Here is a 22,263-nt window from a genome sequence, read left to right on the forward strand (position 1 = left end):
CACCTTTTATTAATCAGTTAATATATAAAATGATCAGCACATTGTCTTTGCACTGTGTTTATGTTAAGTCAGACTGAAAGTTGATATTTTCAAATATTAATATTAATATTTTTTTTACCTGCAGGTGAATCGTTTGCTACATATGATCAAGCGTTTGTAGGAATGCTTTTATTGCATTTTGGGCAATAGAATTTTTATTTTCTTATTTTAAAAACTAATGTAATTATTTATTTGTCTTTTAATGCATTTCTAATATTGTTTATAAAAGGCTGAAATAGAAAATCTGCAGATTGCACTGCTTTGTTATTCAATTAATCATCAGAATAATCAAAGATTAATCGATTAGAATAATCATTAGTTAATTCCAGCAACTTCTCCATCTTTAAACTCTTCTTCATAGAGAATCCAGAGAGGCTAAGATCTTGTGTGTGTTTATCTGTAATCGTTCAGATGCAAAGGGAACTGAACAGCAGACGAGGCGAAGGCCCCGACATCAAAGATGGCAGCTTAGCCCACAGAGGAGTGTTTTCACCTCAGGAAAGCCCGTGCAGCGTCCCGCGCTCCCCTCACGCTCCTCCGTCCCCCTGTTCGTCCACTCCAGTGCCTGCGCCCCCCACGCGCTCCCACTCAGACTCTGAGGCGTTGCTGGGAGAGAAGGGGGCCGCCGTGGGGCTGAAGGGCCCGACGGAGAACCTGTTCCTGGATGCGCTGTCTCTGGACCCCCTCAGTGGCCCGGAGGTCCCGCCGCCCTGCCGACTGGAGAGCGAGAAGAGGTTCCCCTGCATGAACGAGGTTAGCCATAACATACATGCATATACATAAATACATATTTTTATTGCTTTTAAATTTAAACATTTTGTAAAGTTATTGATTGAGTTTTACATTTATGTCTTGATTCAAGAGGATAACTCTTCATAAAGCATTTCATTTATGATTTTAGTTGTTTGTTTCCATTTTATTTAAAGTTTTTGAACGTTGTGTTTCATTTTGGATATTTAAAATGTCTTCCATTTGCAGTGTGCTGTCTTTTTGACATAATTTAAGTTTATTAGTCTTCCATCTATCACATTAAAACGACAATATTTTTATTTCAATAACTGGCACAACTTATTATTGTGACAATTGTAGTTCCAGGTTTTATGCCTGCTCAGTGAACATCAATTCTTGGTGTCATTGGGTAATAAAAGAAGAGTTTGTCGCTGAGAAAATATTTACTAGGCCAAATAAAGTAAAGAAAATATCCAAAAGGTTAGGAAAATGTCTGCATTGTACTGAGACAACAAAACTGGCACTTTGTTTCATTAACAAAATACTTGTTTAAATTGTTACTGAATGCATAAAAAAAATCACAGCATAATTATTTTGTTTAAGTTTCTAATACAAGATGGCTGCAGCTCTGGGACTCTGGCCGATGTTTGGCTTCCCCTGCTGTGTGTAAACAGAGTTTCGTCTGTTGTTTCAGGCTCTGAATGAGATTTCAGAGGGTGACGGCGCTCCTGGATACCCAGAGGAGGAGATGAGGGAAGGTGGAAGTCTCCTCAGGTAGGAGTGAAAGTCAAACCCCATTCAGCGTGGCTGGTTGTCACTTCCAGGCTTTACTGCTTTTCTCTCACTCCTTGGTCCACGTCGGCCCCTGGGGACGCTTTGCGTTGATTCTGTTTGCTTTTACTAGAAGTGGCACACAGTTTGTGTGTGTATCACACAAACTGGTACACAGTTTGTGGCTTTTATTTGGGGTTTTCTTTTGAAGCAGAATAGGGATCCACGCTGCTATTATGAATAATTCAGCCAAGTTTGAAATATTAAGAAGGGTTCAATTGGTTTACAAAAAAAAGAAAGAAAGAAGGAAAGAACGAAACGGGTTGTGTTAGAATTATTTATCATCCTGAGTGGGGACAGAAAGGAGTTCATGTTTTCCAGGATTATATGAAATGTTTTATGTCTATAAAACAAGCCGTTTCAAAACGTCACAAATCTCACCTGGTAACCCCAGAGAAGCCCAGCTATCACCTAGCAACCCGGGCGGAACTCCACTCGTTACCTAGCAACCCAGGCGGAACTCCACTCGTTACCTAGCAACCCAGGCGGAACTCCACTCGTTACCTAGCAACCCAAGTAGAGTTCCAGTACATTTGGTCAGAATAGTAATAATACATTATATTTATAATGCCCTTCATATCTTTAGATCTCAAAGGGCAAAAACATAACAAGCAATTGTAATGAATGGAAGTAATTATTAAAATGAATAAATAAGAGATTAAAACCAATTTCTAAGAAAATGCTTCTCCTTTTCAGTGCAGTTGTTTAATCTCTTTGCAGCCATTTTTAAGTGAGTGTAAATGTTGATTTAGAGGGGCGGGGGGAGGGGGGTGTGGCCAGGAGCTCTCATTTGAATTTAAAGCAATAAAAGGCCCTAAATCAGATGAAAGGAGATCAAAATAGGCATAACTGAGCTGACTAAAATCTCATTGTCTTTGAGTTATTTTATCCAAAAATATGTAATGAAGACGTTTTGAACAGCCTGCAGCCCAGGGGTGTCCAAAGTGTGACCTGGGGGCCATTTGTGGCCCCTGCACTGATTATGTGTGGCCCTGATCTCAGTTCAGGAATGATACAAATTTCTTTCTCTGGCACAGATGTTTACAAAATTATTACAATGTTAAAATAGAAAAGTTCAGCATAGTAGAAATACTACAGAAGTAATTTTTTTCAAATTCGTTACTCATGTAAATGTAATTAAGTAAATTTAACTAGTTCCTACCCAACTGTGATGGTTTATTACTCGCTCATGGTTTAATTTATCGCTTTTGATGTGTTTTATGTTCAGAGCCAAGTCTGTTTGCTCCATGAGCGACTTCCAGCGGCTGATGGACAGCTCGCCATTCCTCCCCGACAAGTCACGCCCCGGCGGCCCCGACCGAGAGGACGTCACGCCGCCGCTTTCCCCGGACGACCTCAAGTACATCGAGGAGTTCAGCAACAAAGGCTGGGGCTTTCCCGGCCCACGGTCGGTTCTGGAAGGGGAGGCCGGGTCCGACCCCTTTCCGCCGGCCTCCTGGTTCTTGACCACCAGCGCCACCCTCACCACCAGCACTCTGAGCAGCCCGGAGCACTGCCACAAGTCCCCGCTCAGGGACCCCGGGACCGGGGTCGGAGTGGAGCACTACGGGGTTCCCGTCCTCCACAGTCCGACCCGAACGGGGGCGATGGACCGAACCGCGACCCAGGACCCGGATCTGCTTTATTCCAAAGGTATTGATGATTATTTTTGTTATCAATTATTCTGATGTATGTAACTATTACAAAAATATTTTTTTCCAAAGCTGCACTGATTAATCGATTACTAAAATAGATCATTTCAAGAACTGATTCATGTGATGAATCATTCAGCCCTAAAAGGAGATTTTCTTTTACAGAATTTGTGCCGAGTGAAATAAAAATTTTGCCACATAAGTTTGTTTTTATATTAAATTCATAAGATATATATATATATTTACAGTTTAGATAAATTACCACTCTGAGTGTGTTGTTCTTTCAACAAAAGCCACTCTATACTAATGTTACTAATATAAGATAAGATGGTTTGTTATTAGTTCAACAAGTGGAATATTTAAACTGGACAGAACAAGAGGAATAGAAATAAAAACAAACAGCAAGATAACAAAATATTTCAATAAAAAACCAAAAACACTCAAAAACATTTAGTTTTTGCAGTGCATCGTTGGATAATGGTTCCAAAATAATAATAGTATCGTTTACTATTATTTATAGTGTCCTCCCAGTACTTACTGGGAAGACACTGCAAAAACACAAAATGTAAGTATTTTTGTCTAGTTTCTAGTACAGATGTCTTAATACACTTGAAATCAAACAAAACTGTGACTTTTCAGCAAGTTTAACAAAAATAACTTCTCAATGTAACCACCAGCTGCCAAGAGCAGCGCAACAGAACCGAACACATAAATAAATGTCTGGAGAAACAAATTGTTGACTAAACAAAATGACTCCTGCTCACTCATGATTGATTGATTCCGAATTTTTTTGGTGATCATTTCAACAATCGGTTTGTCTCCACTAACCTGATAAACTGTTTCAGCAATAAAGGGAAGCAAACCGCGGCTGGGCGGAGAGGCCGGGGGATCCGACGAGGTGTTCAGCGGTGCGCGGTGGCCGTGTCTCCTGGAGGGCGGCGGACTCCGGACGTCTCCCACTCCGTCCCCCATCTGCTCCACTGTGGGTTACGCCTCCTCTCTGGAACTGCAGCTTCAGAAGAACCTGAGCGACGACATGAAGGAGGTGGCCATCTCCGTCCGCAACGCCATCCGCTCCCCGCCGGGGCTGGCCGTGCGCGACACCGCCTGCCAGACCAACGGCTTCACCACGCGAGGAACCCAGACGACCCAGACCATCAGCGTCGGCCTGCAGACGGACCTGCTGCGGAACCTGACCAGCAGCCCCCACCGCTGCCTCACCCCGAAAGGTGGCGGCACGCCCGTCTCGTCTCCGTCGCGCGGCACGAGGAAGGTGCAGTACTCGCCGGTGGTTCAAAGCAAGTTCGAGCGACCGTGCTGCTCGCCCAAATACGGCTCCCCGAAGTTGCAGCGCAAGCCGTCCACGTCGGGGAAGAGCGAGCCGCCAAACAATAGCCGTGCCGCCACGTAAGCTATTAATTAATTGACGATCAATCAAAATGAGCTGGGTTTATTGCAATAAACCCAGCAGCTTTGCAGCAATAAATTAATGATTTTTGGTGCCTGGAAGATGAGAGGTTTCAAAAACCTCAGGACTGTAATGTCACAAATCAGACGGCACTGCCCGTTACTTAGCAACCCCAGAAGCCTAGCCTGTTACCTAGCAACCAAAGTGCAACTCCAACACATTTGGTCAGCTGGTTTTGCCTGGGCTGTACAAAGGCTGCTGGAAAAGACAAGTGTTTTGCTATTGACTTACCACCCAGAAACCGCTTGCTACATTCTTGTTGGTTGTGCAGGAGGCCACACTTATGCTTTTCAAAGATGTACAGTTGCATAATTGCATGTCTGTTTGCAGCCAATTTTACTTGTAATTGAAAATGTTGATTTGGCGGCATGACCAGCAGCAGCTTACTTGGATTTAAAGTGACAAGACGTCCTAAAACAGCTAAAAGGAGATCAAAATAGCAAGAAAGGACTAAACTACCATTTGAATATGGTCTCAAAACAACATTATCATTTATCGCAATAATTACTGGTTCTTGTTGTCATGACAGCCCCACCGCCACGCCCTCCACCCCCCAGAAGGGCAACAGTGAGTCGGCGTGGGCGCGCTCCACCACCACCCGGGACAGCCCCGTCCACACCACCATCAACGACGGCCTCTCCAGCCTCTTCAACATCATTGACCACTCGCCGGTCGTTTTCGAGAAGTTCAACAAATCCCCCAGCCGCTCCCGGCCGACGCCGCCCGCCACCGCAGAGCCCAGCCCGGCTCACGGCGGCGCCGCCAGGGGACGGTCACCCAGCCCGGTGCAGCTGATCGTGGAGACTCAGGGCGACAGGAACCCAGAGGTGGTCAGCATCCGGCAGGACCTGTCCGCGCCGCCGGGATACACGCTGGCCGAAAACGCGGCGCGTATCCTGAACAAGAAGCTGCAGGAGCAGAGCTTCAGGGAGGAGCGGCGGCTGCAGGCGGGCGGGCAGGGCGGCCACGGCAGGGACGCCGTCCGGACCGCGGAGACAGACAGAGGACAGCCTGGATGTATGGAGGTAAATATACAGACGCCCTGGATTCAGCGCTTCATCATTCAGTTGATCTGGCAGCCATGTTTTATGACACACTGAAATCATCGCCTCGGATTCCCTTTGAAGACAAACAAGTTTTCAGTCGTAGTCCAGATAACAACATGCACTAAAATGTTGATTTTTTTTTTTTTTCTCAGATTGAAAGCACTGACTGATGCGATGGTAATGTTAAAACATTTAGCTCTCCTCAGAAACACTGAGCCTCTCTCCACTGCTGCAGTTTCTTCTTCTCTATCTCTTCCTGCTGCTTGTAGTCTGTCCTCTGGGCTCCGACTTTTACTGAAATACGCTTCACTTTGCTGATAACTGGAGCTGTGAAGTCAATATTGCACAGACTTACAGCTTAAGAGTGAAATTATTAATCAATCTTTTAAGCCTGGGCGATAATTCAATGTTTTACTGATTATTTGATATTTTAATATTAAAATTTGGAAGACGAATTTCTGGTGTTTCCAGGATTCAGAGTGATGCCCAGGGCAGCCATCTTGTTTTAGAGCTTCTATTTACTTGAACTTTGAACTTAGGTAAATTCTATTAGGGCCAGATAGACCTGGATGATAAATCAAATCGCAATGGACACATGATCATTATCAGTAGAAAATGCATCTGATAGAATGTGCAATATATAGAATATTCTCCTAACTCCGATCCAGAACCGCACGGCATTCTGGGGGATGTAGGCAGAGGAAAGATTTTAACACCTCAGTCTCTCTCACTCTTTGGTTACCTAGCAACTCGCTCATTGTGTGGTAACCTAGCAACAACTTGGTGAGTAACATACGCAGCAGCAGTTTAAAATACTTTTCTTTAAAGAAATTAAACGTTGTGTCCTTAAAGAGTTGTTGTGTACGGTGATGGAGCTCCAGTAGCAGCCAGTGTTCCTGCGGCACTGAAGAGGCCTCTGACTGCTACATGATGGTCTCATGATTGCTACGCTAACCGCTAAATTTCCAGGTAGCAGAGGCGATATTTCACAGCAACATGTCCTGCATGACGGCATCGGCAGCATTGCTAATCCACCTCGTTTGCTTTTGCCGCTTCACTTTAAATCTTTCTCTGGCCGCATGGCTAGAAAGCTGAACAGAGATAATCATAATCCAGGTAGCTTAATCAGATGCTCCCAGTTGTCCCATGGCAATAACACCTTGTTGCCATGGTTACGCATCATAACAACTGTCCAAAAGTAAAAAGTGTTGGAGCAAAAAAATCCCTCCAAAACCAGAAGGAATAATTATCCAAAAAATGGCAAGACCTAAACCAAAAGATCACAACTACACTGCAAAAACAGAAACTCTTACCAATTATGTTTGGTCAATTTATAGATAAGTTGACATTGATGTTGGAATGTGTTACAGTATTTGAACCAGATGAAGCAAAAACTCACTTGAGGAGTTCTGGGTGGAGCATATTTACAGACTGCGGGTTGTAAAATGTATATATTTTTATATTTTTGGCTTACATGCTGTTACATGTTGTTCTTCCAGCAAATTATCTTTTAGAGTGTGTATACTCCAGCTAACAACTAATTGATCACTAATTTAGCTGACGATTAATCATAATTAATCATTTCTGCCAGTCTTCTGAAAATAATCAGAATGGATTTTAAGTTATTCGAGTAAAAGAGGCTTAATTCAAATGCACACCACACTTTTCAGATTTTTATATTGAAAAACATAAATGAAAATCCACTGAACTGGAAGGACTGAACGGGACTTTCAAACCTCACTGACATGGAAACGAGCTGTTTCTCCTGCTGCCTTTTATTCCAGGTCTGTTTAACTGCTCTGTGATCTGGAGACTGCAACTCGCCACCCTATGTCTGCTTTCAATTTGCAAATCCTTCTTTTCCGTTGCTCAGTTTTATAAAATAACATTTCCTGCTCTATATCTTCCCCTTCTCTCCCCCGTTTCCCCCTCTTCCTCCTTTCTCGGCTCGCTCTGTCCCTCCTCTTTCCTGTCCGCTGATCCAGAACCACACTGTCATACTAACAACTCCTTGGGGACTCTAATTCTGCTTGTCTCCATGATGTAAGTTCCTCTTCCTCCTCCTTCTCTTCTTCTTCTTTTTCTTCTTCTCCCTCGGCCTGTGGCGGTGGGTTCACCAGGACCTTTCACCTCCTCCACATGCCCCCTCCTCATTAATGCATGCTTCACAGGTCAGCAGTGTGTGAAGCCGTCGGCGCGGTCGACCCGTCGCGCCATGCCTGTGCTGGTTCTGCTCCTTCGTGGTGATGCATGCTCTGTGTTTATCTCTGTAGGACCCGACTGCTGGTTTTGCATGTTGTTGTCCATTAAATATCAGTCGCACAAATTCCACTACAACCCCATTCTGTTTGTCATAGTATTAATATTCATTCAGATGAAACTTATTCACACTTTCTGCACTTAGAATGTAAAAGAGCCTCTGTTCTCATTCAGAGCCGGCCCAAAGCATACGCATTTTAAACCTGCAATTTGTAAGTTTTAGAAAAACAGGCAGGGAAAAACAGCAGAGTATCCAAAGCATTAACTCAAGTAAGAATAGAGACACTTTAACCAAATTATACTGAAGTAAGAGTAAAAAACGTATTTGGTAAAACGTCTAGTGGAGTACTGAGTAACTGATCAAATTATCAATCATTCCATATTTTAAAATTACATCATTTGTTTGACCAAAATATAAAGTGAAGTGAAAATGTTGGTATTTTAAGGACAATAATTCATATAAGTAACAACAAAATAACAAAATCAGGCAAAAGAAAATGTTTCCAAACCAGTTTCTTAAGACATTTTTATAAAAACTGCAGGTGTCTGTCTGATTTCTTTTTGGTTAAAACATGTTTTAACCAAAAATTCAGTGGGTAGAAAATTAAGAAATTTACTCAACTAAGAGTAGAAATATCTCATAAAAATTATTCAAATAAAATAAATAAAAGTAAAAAGTGAAGCGTAGTATAAATAATCCTAAAAGTAATTTTTTTTCAAAATGTTTCTCAAGTAAATATAATTGAGTAAATGTAGTTTGTTACAAATAATCTGTTAAAAAATGTATGTCTCCTATCATGGCAAGATTTTGTTTCACAGATCAATTGTCCTATATTATACTGTCACAACATAAGGATAATTTTAACAAATATATAAAAAAAATAAAATACCGCTTCTGTAAGCGGCTAATTTGGTCTCCCAAGCACCAGGGGGCCCCCAAGAGCACTATATATGTATATATCTATATTATGTTACTTTACTTTGTGTGTAAAGTAACTGCAGCGGCGTTTCCATTACAAATGTGCTCAAGACTTTGTCGATATTCTCCTAATTAAAAAAAATATAAACAATTTTGCGCAAGTTTTGTTTCTATTAAAAAATTTGCAGTAAAAATTTCCCATGAATAAGTTTATTAAAAAACATGCTGTGTCCTCATCCTCACACCACTTCCTGTCGTCGCCTTCGTCATCCAGTTGTTGGTCATGTGACTCGTGTGATGTGAAAAAAGTCTTCCCATCGCAATAATTTCGAAAAATGACCTTTTCTTTATTTGCTTTTGGCAAATATATTTTTGTAATTCCAATTTGCGCTGTTATGAGGTCAATGGAAACACATCAAGATACAAAAATAATACAAAAAAAACAGATTTTCACATTATTTTTTATAGTTGTTACACAAATAATAAGTTAATATGTTTCTGCTTTTGGGGAAATATAAAATATTTCATTATCTTGTTTACTGTAAATATAGCTTTTATCTACTTTGGTTACGTTCAAATAACTAAAATACCACTCAGCATTTCAAAACTCAAATTATTTATTTTAGATTGCTGCATAATAACACTGGTATGATGTAAGCTAGTTACTAAATGATGCCGATGACAGAAGGTATGTTAGAGTAGCTTAGGAATGATAAAACATCTGCTGTTGTGTTGTATAGGGGCCCCAAAAGAAAATCTGCTTTGGGCCCCAAAAATGCTTGGGCCAGCCCTGCTCTCATTCACATATTAATGGTGTTTTTGGCGAGTTTTTAACATTAACATTACAACTTATTTCATAACTTTATTACTCACTTTGTGTGTTGTGCATGTGCTACAAACCACTGACAACAAACAAACTATTAACCTTTGACCTTATCACTCATGTGTTCATGTTAATTATAAAGATAAACTGTGAAAGGGAATACATCAGTTTTTATTCAACTTTTACTTTTGAACTGGGTTTAGCTGAGAGGAGTGTAAATCAATCCAAAATATTGATATTGCTGAAGTCGGTATCAGTATCATATCGATGCTAATGTGGTAAAACTGATACTTTAGTCTCAGAATCCATCTTGATTTTTTTTTTAATTTATATTGTACTTTCTGAATGCCACCTCAAAAATTTTCTTGTTGAGATTTGCTCTCAATTGGTAATTTTTTGCACATTTTTGTTTTTCTATTTATCATGTTAATGTGTTATAACAACATAATTTGAAGAAAAATCCACAAAAACACCTGACGATTAAAAGGTTGATGATATATAAAACCTAAATAATAAAAAAATCAATATTTATATCAGTATTGGTGACTGTATTCACTTACATTTGCAGAACTGCGCATCTACTTTAGGCTAGCAGCTAATACTAAAGCTAGTTCCCAAACTACTGAACCACTTAATAAATTTGAATATTATTAAATATTATTTAATAATATATTATTAAAGTAATTTTAAATTGTGTGAAACACATTTATATATTAATTACACCCAGATGGATGTTTGAAAGACAACAAAAAGCAATTAGTAGCACATATACTCGTTTGTGTTTAGCTAATGTCAGAGAGTAAATAAATGTACAGTTACAATTGTTTTGTTATTTTAAATTGTGTCACTTTATTATAATATAGAAAATGAGACAAGATTTATCCAGCTACCTTCAACTCAGATAAATGTAATACTTTCTAGCTAACATGTTTACCAAACTGCTATAAAAATAAAAATTTTACTTGCCAAAATTTTATTTATCGTTTACAGGTTTGGATATGAAACACCAAATATAAATTTAATCACAATTTTATAATTTTTCTCATCAGCAACAGAATCTCCTGCATTAATTTATTCGGTTAAAAAAAGGGCAACTTTATATTTGAATAAATTTATCAAATGAAAAAAAATTAAAAAGGATCACGATTATTTACCAATCCTGACATATATATCCAATAAAAATATTTTTTTTTTTACATTAAACTTTTAATTTAATCCGTTTCTCATAACCACATGTTATTTCTTATATGAAAAAAAAAAAGATGTATTCTAGAAGTATTATTAAATAAGAATAAATCATTATGAATTTATTAATAACATGCAAAATCACAGTTGGGATCCTAAAACTCATCAGATTTGTGTGTTTTGATCATTTGTTCATCTAAAAGTTGCTCTAGAAAAAGAGATTTTACAGGTTGGATGTTTTTCCTTTTAAATCAGACTAACGCTGTTTCCACAAGGTTCACTTCTCAATGTCACTTCTGATGGTTTTCCTTCACTTTTCCAGTGCATTATGGGATTGTTTTTCCTCCAGGTTGATCCAATCGTTTCCTTTGACAAAACATGAAGATGACTGGTGGCGTTTTTATTTTCTTTTTCAAAAATATACTTTTATACACATTTAACACATTTGTGTGGTAAAAAAAAAAACATAAAAAATAATTACATTTAAAATTAAAAACCCAAAATTTAATTTGACCAATATGGAAAATGTTTAATTTTGTCACAATTGTCCCTGGTCAGTTGCTTCATGAAATTATATTGAATTATTTATGTGCTTTTTGTGTCATTAAGCATGTTCGTATTTATTTCTCAGTTAATTTTTCATTTCTATAAGTTGTTTTGAAAAAGATGAAAGGTTAAAGAAAATAATAAACATTTTTATCTGCTTTATTAACATACAGTTTGAATCTGTAGTAAATACGGCAGAATTAGATTTAAAATATTGTTTTTATTTAATCAGGTTCTGATATTCTGATTAGAAATTAGATGGAATCCCTCCAAAGATAATAAAATAATCTAAAAGGAGATTTATATATTTTTCTCTACATTTTATTAAATGGAAAGAAATGAAGGAGCTAGTTAGAAGATCCAGATTTGTGTTTTTCCGTCATTCCTGTTCTAATGTATGTAAAACGTGATGCTGTTTTTCCAAAAAGCTGGAAATGTTGATTTTAGATCTGTGATCTGATGCGTTGCGATAAGAAGCTGGTAAAGTCCTGCGAGCCGCCATCAAACCGGCGGATTTCTGCACCAGTTTCATCATCGATCACTGTATCCATCATGTCGCTTCACAAGTGAAACCATTTTGTGAGAAATACATTTGATTATTTTAAGTGAATTTAGAAAACAGTTTCTAGATCCGAAATATTTTAGAAGACAAAAAAGGGCCAGGGTTGTGTAAAATTAACTTTTAATTAATTCTTTGAGCTGTATGTTAGAATTACGTACCTGGGGTCTCGGTTTGATTCTTTCATGCGTGTTTGAGAAATCCTTTAATCTCAATGGCAACCATTAAGCTGTGCAAAACGCCTGGGTGAGCCTAGCCCCGCCTTCGAGGCGCAGCTCCTCCTCGGAGCTGCGATTTCAACGTTTCCAAGCAGAATTGAGCAAACTCTGATTGTAAATGTTGACCAGCTGAGCTGCATAATGGAGCCAGTTCTCAGTGAAATGCTGGTGAAAACAGTAAAGGGTTAATAAAGGAGCCGCCTTGTGATGAGGCGGAGTTTCTTAAAGAGACAGAGGCGTTAAATTCCAAAGTCATATTTGACATGTTCACCATTTTGTATCACAACTGAAGGTAAAGTCGTTACTTGATTTTGCTATAAAACATTATTTTGTGCCTGGAAAACATAATTCTGCCTCTTTAAGTTTCTGAAGCAGTGAAAATGATTTTTAGAGTTTTCTCCTCGTCCTCTTTGCCTATTTAAAGCCAACTAAGTACTTTTTGTCTGTTTCTCTCTTCTGACATGCGGAGGAAATAGACGCATCAAACCATGCCAACCTTTTCGTTCGACTGAACATTTTTAATCTTCCTTCTGCGACATTTAACATCTTCCACTTTAACTGAACTCAACTGCCTACAATTTCCTCACCTTGACGCTCAAAGTCGTCTTTAAAACATCCAGATGTGCTAACGTTCTCGGTTTCTGTTCACCAGAGGTGGGTACAGTGACGTAGATGAAGGTTTTCTGTTTGTTAAATGATCACAGACAAAGTAAAATCATCTCACATTAGAAAATTATGGCGACGTCACCATATATTTGTCTTTAAGTAACCAGGATGATTTCTTTTCACAAATCTATCCAGGGATTTTTACTCAAAAGCTGCACTAAAATCTGCTTTAAATTGATGTTACATTCGGTGAAATAGAGTTTGAATAGAGTCTTTTATTATATTGATAATTTGAAGAGTTTACTCAAGTAAAAACAATTTGGTAAAAAGTATATTCAAGTAACTCATCGTATTATCAATCTTTTCATATCAAATGGACCAAAATATAAAGTTTAGTGGCAATGTTGGTATTTTAAGCACAAAAGTGACAATAATTTATACAGGTAACAGTTTCTTTCAATAAAAAACTGATGAAACTTTGATAAAACCTGCAGGTGTGTCTCTGTTTCTGGTGAATTTTTGGTTAAAACATGTTTGATTTTTATATATTGGGTAGAAAATCCAGAAAATTTACTCATATGAGAATAAAAATACTTCATAATAGAATTACTAATGTAAAAGAAAGAAGTACAGCGTAGTAAAAGTAATTTCTTTTCAAAATGTAACCAGTTACTACCCAGCTCTGGTGTTCACCTTCCTCTTCGTCGCGCCGCTGCAGACGCCGTGTTGCTCCTCTTCTTCTCCTGACGGCTGCTTGTCGTTGGCAGGACCTGCCTCGGTCTCCGGTGGCGCCGCCTTTGGACTCCTGCTTCCTGCGGCCGGCCCGGCCGGCGAACCGCCGCCCCCCGTCACGCTGGGCCGCGCGCTCCCCCTCCTCATCACCCAGGTGGAGCGAGGGGACGAAGAGGAGGTTCACCTTTCCGCCGATGGGACACAGGAAGCCCATCCTGGAGGGAGAGGAACCGGCGTGACTTTTTCCTCCCCCCTCTTCCTTCGTTGAAGCCGACCCAGTACCTCAGAATCATCCCCCCAGAACGAGAGACCCATAAAGACATGGCGCCTGAGCCGGGGGTGAACAGGTCTAATACGTAGCACCAGCGGATCACTAACGGAACCAGGACTTTTTGGAAGAATCTGGAATGTACTGTAATATCATGACATCACAGCGTTCAGTAAAACCATTTCCATCAGAGGTGCCTGTCCAGGTGCGTCTTAATGAATCAGAATATCAGAAAAAATTTAATTCCTGCAGGAATTCAGTTCAAAGTAATCGATATTGACACGGAGTGAAATATTTAAGGCGCTTGCTTGTACTGAAATGTGAATTTCCCTCTAGGATTAATAAAATAAACTCAATTCAGTTGTGGCTTACAGATTATAAAATCCCTGAATTCAGTTTTTTGGGAAATTTGAAAGTCACTTAAAAAAGATTTTTTTTATATGGATGCATCAATATTAAAGGCCGATATTGATATCAATATTGCTGCTATAAACAATATTTACCAATATTGTGTATATTTCACTTCCATTCCGACACATTTGGAATAAAATAAATATTGGTTGTTCATATCAGCCCAGTTTTATTCATCAGTCTGATGCTGATGTGTTTAAAAATGACTAATATCAGCCGATACCGATGTTAGTGCTGATATCCAATAGCAGTCAGTGTAACAGCCTATCTAATGAAACCTCTGACTGAAGACTTGCTGTAATGACATGCTAACAGCTCAATATCTGATATTCCAGAGCAAAAGGTCCTGGATGATATCAGTTGCTAGCAAGAACTGTTCCTTTTTTTTTTATTTCTGTGGTTAGAAAGCCTCACAGAGAGACGTTGAAGTAGGGGATTTCATCCTCTCTTAATAATCCATGGAGGAGATGGGTTAACCTCCACCAGTTACTCTTTTGTGTTCCTGTATGTATTTACAGTTGCACTTGCAGTTTTTCTTTGTACTCTTGTAGCCAAACATGTTGTTGACAAATTCACTATCGTGTCTTTGTGCAAAGGCAATAAAGTAAGTCCAGACATATAAAAAAAAGTATGAAGAACAGATCACAGAATGCAGAACCAACAAAATATCTTTGCCTCCATTAGTGGCCAAATTCTAGAATTCAGTTTTTCCTTCCACTCAACCTTCATTTAGGGGAAATTGCTGTGAACAGGAAGTTTCTTTAGCAATGAACTTTTCTTTCTTAATCCTGTTTTTCATTAATTTCATGTAATTCTCTGAATTTCTAAAAAAAAAATAATAATAAGTATGGTTTTTTGTTATCTAAAAGCCATAATGATCAAAATTAATATAAATAAGTGCTTGAAATGTTCTCTGTTTTAGTTAATTTGTGTAAGTTAAACTTTTTGAGCTGAATCACTGAAACAAATTAACTTTTTGATGATATTCTAATTAACTGACACGCGCCTGTATGTTTCAGTTACTCATTATCCCTCATTTAAATGTATTTGCTGCAGTTTTTAACCTTTTTTCAGGAAAAAACTTCTGGCTGGTTGAACTTTGCACTGTTTTTTTCTGTTACCAGTTTATTTTTTTACGTCATTCATGAATCCAAACGTGATTTTTATTTTTTACTTTGCCTCCCTCGAGTTCATTTTCTCTTTCAACGCAAGAAACAAAAACAATTTTGCTTTGCTTTGTCCTGAAGGGGAAACCCGTGATGTCATTTCTGATGCTTATTTATTTCTACGTTAAGATGAATGTTTGTCTCTGTTGACTTGATGAACCTGAAGAATCTTATGCATATTTGGAAGGCAGAATAAAACCAGATTAAAACCAGTTTGCATGCCTTTTGAACACTAGCACTTTAGTGCATGTACATCCCAGCTCTAGTCTATTGTGGTCACTCTGCTCGGCCGTGATGAAAAACTCATCGCAAAGGGACATCGAGTTGATTTTGTTGTCACATGAAATGCCAGTTTTTAAGTAAATTATTGTACCTTCTAGACTGTCTTTGTTACTGTTGGATATGGATTTTTTTTCTTTTGACAAGAAAAACGGATTGTGAAAACAAAAATATGAATGTTTTAAATGGAACGTCTGTGTCCAGAAAATGTCTAACAAGCTATAGTCTTATGAAAATATTAAATGGTAATAAACAAGAATGTGTATTTACAAGTTCCCTTCTGGTTTCTTGTGATTATGAGTTATAAGATGATCCCGGACGAGCCCCCAGTTTTTGCTTTGTTTTTAGAACATTAATTAACTTTTCAGCAAGATTTAGGAGCTTTTTAAAGTAAACAATTTCTTAATATACATTTTAACAAGGACTTGTTCCACTAATAGAAAAGATTTTATAAATTAAATAATCTTCCAGTAGAACTAGTAGTCTTTTTTATTAGCAATTTCCAAAAATTATTGACTTAAAAATGCCAAAAAGCTACTAGTATGTTAGTCTTATCTTATTTTAAGATAAAACTTAAACAAGTTTTATCTTTTTAAGTGTGTTAAGATGTGCAACAAAACTAACTTTGAAGTAACTTTAAACCAAGAAATTGAGCTTGTTTTAAGTCATTAACTCTTTAATATTGATTTAAAAAGCTCTAGTTCTTTTGGAAGATTATTTCACTTGTAAGAAGACATTTTTCTCATGTTAGAAGTGAAATAATCTGCCAGTAGAACTAATACTTTCTAACAATTTTCAAGAATTATTGACTGAAGACAATGCTGAAAAGTTACTGATAAGTTAATTTTTTCTTTTTTACGTGCACTAAGATATTTGCACTAGAGATTAGACAAATTTACTTGGTAATATTTTGTGTTTTTGCAGTGTTGGATGTTTGAATATGACCATTACAACCAAGCAAGACTTTATATTTGTATTCATGGTTTGGGGAATAAGTTGTTTCGACTGAACTTGTGGTTCTACAAGGATGTATTGAAGTGACCAGAAGAAAAGCAGTTGAAGTTGGTGAAAGTTCACATCTGATGAAGAAATTAATAAATGATTTTCTGGAAATCTAAAACACACCAATAGGATCCCAGAAAAAGTGATTTAAATGAGTTTTCTATTTATGCTGCTCTCAAACCGTGTGTGTGTGTGTGTGTGTGTGTGTGTGTGTGTGTGTGTGTGTGTGTGTGTGTGTGTGTGTGTGTGTGTGTGTGTGTGCGTGTGTTTGATCAGCGTGTCTGCAGATTACAGTGCAGCGCGCAGGATTATAGTGGGTCAGGCGGGATGGACACAGAGAACGTAAATAAGAAGATTTTATTCTCCCAGAAGTCAAATCCTCTTTTATTACGGTCATACATGTGTCATCTTAGTCATGTTTTCCAGCATGTCACGCAAGACAAAACCCCAGAAAAATACACTTAGTTATTTAAATAATGGTGATATGAGGACATTACTGTGAGGATGTGCAAAGGAGAATCATTTTATTCTGGAGATACCGGATTATTTTTGGGTTTTATTGTCTGTCATACTCATCAAAATTATAAGAAACAAAGAGTTGAAATATATTATCACTATATATGTGATGATTCTGTGTGATTTTCTCTTCTGTGTGATTGGTACAATCCATTACTGTAAATTCTTAATTTAATTACTTCTCTGCATTCTGTAAAGTAAAATCTCAAAACTTCCTCAAATATCGTATTTATCTTTATGAAAAGTAAGAAAAACTCTTAAAGACCCCAAACTTTGATTAGTATCTAACCAGAACCTCAGAATGAAATCACACCAGTAGCTGCATTTCCATTCACCATATAATTGCACAATTTAACAATTTGAAAATAAATTTGCTTAATGGAAACATGACAGTTTTGGAGAAAATGAAATTTTCAATAGAAAACACCATAATTAAAATGTAATTTTTCATCATTAGTGAAATATTGACAAAGTTTTTCATACATTTGTAAATGAAATGAAGCTACATTAGACTCAGAGTAAAACTCAGATGACCCAGCTTTCTACCAGCACGTAAACGCACCATCTCCACACACCAATCTGGGATCTGAAATGGGTCTCAAAAATACTGATGGCGTCAAGTGTCTGCGTTTCCTCCATCATTTACAATTATGTCCATTAAAATTCAAACAAAATACGCCGAAGGTTGTGTTTGTAATGCAACAACCAGAAAAAAAAGGTTTAAAATGAGTGTAAAAGTTGGCCTGTGGTGCGTTTCTGTCCTAATCATTTTATGGGAATATCCAACCTTTTAAAAAACATTTATTGTAGGAGCCATTTATCTTTTCCTGTTTATCGCCACTATGGGGCGCAGTTCAGTTTGAGTTCTGAGTGTCTAAAAGGGGGCGGGGTTGTTTAATAAAAGAGTTATGAAACTAAAATATAGGGACATAAAGCCAGGTATAAATACAATAAGTTAAATAATGCTTATCTTAATCTTCGACGAAATTAAACAGGCGAAACACAGGTGGGATGTATTGATGAGAAATCAGCTGAGTAAGCGGTATGTGACGTGGCATCATGTGCGCATGCGCATTACCACGAGGTAGGACGGATTGATGGGTAGCACAGATAGTTAGGACACCTGTGGAAAAGAGGTTCAGTGATGCAGGAAGATTAAAGAAATAAAATATTTTAAAAAGTCCATCCTACTAAAAAAGGTGCATTTCAATTCTATATTCAAGAAATGATTTGATGTAAATTGTACGTTTTGTGATTCATATCCTTAAACTGTTTTTCTTTTGCATAATACATGCAAAAGAAACTGTCGTTATACAGTGTATCTGCGAATAAAGTTAAAAAATAAACATGACATTTGTTAATCCCGTCTTTGTGACACTTTGTTTTTGTAAACTCCGTCTCACCTCTATGATTTTAAAGAAGAATACAATTAAGTATGAAAAACAATAAGTGTTAGAATAGTCATTAATAATATATGTGTACCCGTGTGTGTGTGGGGGGGGGGGGAGAGAGGAGCAGTTGTGAGGAAAAAAGCCCCTGCCCTTGCATAAGAGTGAAACATACCTTTAAGACACAAACATCTAAAGAAATCCTACAGTTTCTATTCATCCTACAGAAAATCACATGTAAATAATTTCATTCAAGTGATATGTCATTATGATACATGTCATCCTGTTACCACTTCCTGTCATCTTCTTCTTCATGGTTTCCATCAGTGGTAACATCCGGTGATGCGAGAGTAATGTTTACATTGCAGTTTTGAGACATTGACAAATTTTTATACAACTGGAAAAAAAACGCCAAATCTGAGCACCGAACCTTTTTATCTAAATAATAATTGTTTTTATTATGCAATTTTTATCCCCCAAATGTCAAACTGTGCAATTATAAGATCAATAGAAACGTAGCTAATCGTGGAATATTGACATTTGTAATAGAAATGCAGCTAAAGAATGAAAAACATTTGCTTCTTGTTGGCACTAAGATAGAGAGCTTCTGAAACTGGGTAAAGGGATTGATGGAGAGGATGAAGCAGCGAGCTGAGGGCCCAGGATACCTTTAATGAATAATGAATGTGGCCCCGCTGCAGACTGGGAGCCAGTGATGATGTCTCTGAGTGGGTCAGCAGAGGGGAGAAGAAGAGGACGCTTTGCTTTTACTTCCCTCTGCCCTGAGAGGAACTCACCACCGCTGAATAATTTACAGCAAAGCCTCCGCTCACTCAGAGGCTATCTGGAGACCGGCCGCTCCTTTAATGTTGGATGTCAGCGGCAGGAAGGAGGCAACCCAAGAGATGTAAAAGTCACACCCAGAGCAGCAACAGACACACTAAGAGAAAATATCACATAAATGCAGCATGCAGGAAAAGTTTGATTTTTATTGAGGTAACTATTTGCTAACAACTCAAAGAGAGAATAGTTAAACTTAGCAAACTGAGCTGCTGAGTTTTTACGTTTTTCTACAAATTTGATCGATTTGTGTTTATGCAGTTGATATAATCTATTATATTCCAACATGAAACTGCTTGGATCTACTTCTTCATCACTTCTACCAACATTGGCTGTTTCATGATGGCAGCAATGGCAATATGAACTGCAAACACATTAATGATTCAAACTCCAAGACATAAAAAATAAACAGAAATTCACCAGAAGCATTTTTCATTTTAAGTTTTTTTGTTGATTGTAGGATTTTGCTTTTATTTTCTGCAATTACAGCATTCTTTTCTGACTTGCAGCATTTTTCTCTTGCATTTATTTTCTTGTCTGTCTGTTTGCATCATTCATGTGTTGGTAGCTCATTTCTACAATTTTGTAATCTGAAATTTTTTCAGTTCAAAAGTCAAAAATATTTGACTTGTAGAAATTTTCAAAAAGAATTCCGACTTTGCATCAGTTTTATTTTTAGTGTTTTAGTATTTTCTGTAAAAATAAAATAAAATGAAATGAAATAAAATAACAATAGTAAACTTACTTATTTGAAAACGGTTTTCACCCAATCAAAATTATCTTCTTTGTTGCTAGGCAGATACTGTGGCCCAGAGATTGGAATTCAAATTCGCCAAGTCATTATACCAGCCAATCATGTCACTCACTCCTCTCAATGGACTGACTTTGTCGTGACAAGCTCCGCCCCTTTGAGGACTAACCAACCAGAGCACAACCTGCATGTCCGGCGTTCCGTCAGATCAGCGTACGCTGTCAGATCGTTTTTCGTTTACCACAAACTGACGGCTATGTCTGTCAGACGAGTAGCGTCATACACTTTGCTATTAACAGCTGTATGGCATCCTGACTTAGCGGTTAAGTAGGCTAATGAGTTTTACATGGGCGTGTGTAGCTGCCACTATACCCTGCTTTAAATACACTTTTAAACCACGACAATACATGTATATCTATCTAGCTGTCATTGAAAACAATTTAATGACTTATTTTCGTCAGAACTTGTGCGTATGCTGAACTGAAAGCTCCTCTGACGGTTGGACTTCTTATTGCGCATGCGCAGGCATGCGTACTCACTGCATGTATGCTATTCTGACAGTGTACGATAGCCGCCATTAAAACGAAGAAGAAGAAGAACTTGAGACCCGCAGAGAGGCTGCTAGCTTAAGGTAGGAGAACACTTTAGCTTGTCAGTTGACGGTGTAATTCCAAGCTTTGAATTTTAACTTAAAGTTTAATTATTTGGCTAAAAAGCACCGAACTCAATTTAAAATAGAACAAAATGGCGTCAGTTAGGTTTTTCAACTGTTTAAGAGGAGGCAGCTTCTAGTTTCTGAGATCTGATTTAAAGACAAACTGTTCACTGTTAAATTTTACACGGAAAAAGTATTTTCTTTAGTTTTCAAGTCAAAGCTTTGTTCAATATTTGTTTTTTTCTAATAGCAAAGCTACTTTCTCGTCCTTTCCACAAAGCATCATGGAGACTGAGCTGATGTTTTTCTCCTCTGCTGAATAATCTAATTTCTTCCCATGTAGCAGGACAGCTTTCCTGGAAAACATTTCAGACATCCTGTGTTCTCCACTAATGTGCTAACTGTGTTTATAGACCAGGTGATTCACAGGTTTAGACATGAAACATCACTCTTATTTCACTGTTTATGTGATGTCTCACGTTTGAGCTGAAATGTCAATTTGCAGCTTTTGGATACTAAAAATTTAATGTTTTATCAATATTTGGATATTTTCTCTATTTCCAGAGAACTTCACATTAATACATCTATTTCAGTTTTTACTCTGATATTTTATGCTAAAATCTGGATTTTATACTGTCAGTTTTGAAGTGACAACCTTAGCTACTACTTTTTTGCCACATTCTTGGGTTAATTTGTGCATATTATGAACACAGTAATTGTGAAACTGTTTTTTTAACATTACCATTATTTCCACATTGTGGCGAACCTTTGGAATGGAAATCCTATGGAGCTAAACTGGGGCCATAAAGTTTGCATTAATTCTTTTTGTAAAACTTAAAAAAGAAAAAAAATAGAAACTGACATTTTTTTAAGGTGTGGAAATGTTGATTTCAAAAAGGAGTTTTAAACTTGTTCAGTTTCATATTCGCCTGTCATGATGTCAAATTTTGATGAACGATAAATAGTTCCAGACGTTATTTCAATAAACGATAATATTGTCGTTTTGAGATCATTTTCAAATAATTTAATAGTAAAAATGGCCATTGTCAAACATCAATGAACCTTAAATTCTAACACTGGAACTGGAAGACATTTTAAATATTCAAAATAAATAAAACAGAAATAACAAATGAAATAAATGAAGCCTGTGAAAAGAAAATTCTCTTTCAAAAATAAGGGCTACTTGAAACCAAAGCACTGGTAATTTTTGGCATCCAGTTTTTCATAGAACGGAAGAAAAGAAAAATGTTAATTTATTGTGTAATTAACAGATTTATTGCTTATTGTGATGGGCTTAAGTTCAAATTTGAAAAAATATATTTTCAGTTTTAAAATAAAAGTTTGTGTGGACCTTGTGGCTGCAATTTAGCTCATA

General features: G+C 37.5%; 1 protein-coding gene across 3 annotated transcripts in view; it reads left to right on the forward strand.

The window, feature by feature from the left end:
• LOC129377980 (microtubule cross-linking factor 1) overlaps positions 1-16,008 on the forward strand; it is a 66,674-nt gene extending 50,666 nt beyond the window's left edge. The window contains exons 12-18 of one of the 3 annotated variants that reach the window (XM_055058202.1): positions 451-792; positions 1,463-1,542; positions 2,828-3,252; positions 4,097-4,658; positions 5,249-5,744; positions 5,918-5,942; positions 13,648-13,762. In XM_055058202.1, coding sequence (XP_054914177.1) covers positions 451-792; positions 1,463-1,542; positions 2,828-3,252; positions 4,097-4,658; positions 5,249-5,744; positions 5,918-5,935 — 1,923 coding nt within the window. In that variant the 3' untranslated portion in view covers positions 5,936-5,942; positions 13,648-13,762. Of the gene's footprint in view, positions 1-450; positions 793-1,462; positions 1,543-2,827; positions 3,253-4,096; positions 4,659-5,248; positions 5,745-5,917; positions 5,943-7,750; positions 7,809-13,647 lie in introns of all 3 variants that reach the window. The other 2 variants (XM_055058201.1, XM_055058200.1) reach the window with 2 other exon arrangements.
• The last annotated feature ends 6,255 nt before the right edge of the window (positions 16,009-22,263 follow it).

Source organism: Poeciliopsis prolifica, unplaced genomic scaffold (assembly GCF_027474105.1).
Source record: "Poeciliopsis prolifica strain line A6 unplaced genomic scaffold, Auburn_PproV2 SCAFFOLD050, whole genome shotgun sequence".
NCBI classification, from domain to species: domain Eukaryota; kingdom Metazoa; phylum Chordata; class Actinopteri; order Cyprinodontiformes; family Poeciliidae; genus Poeciliopsis; species Poeciliopsis prolifica.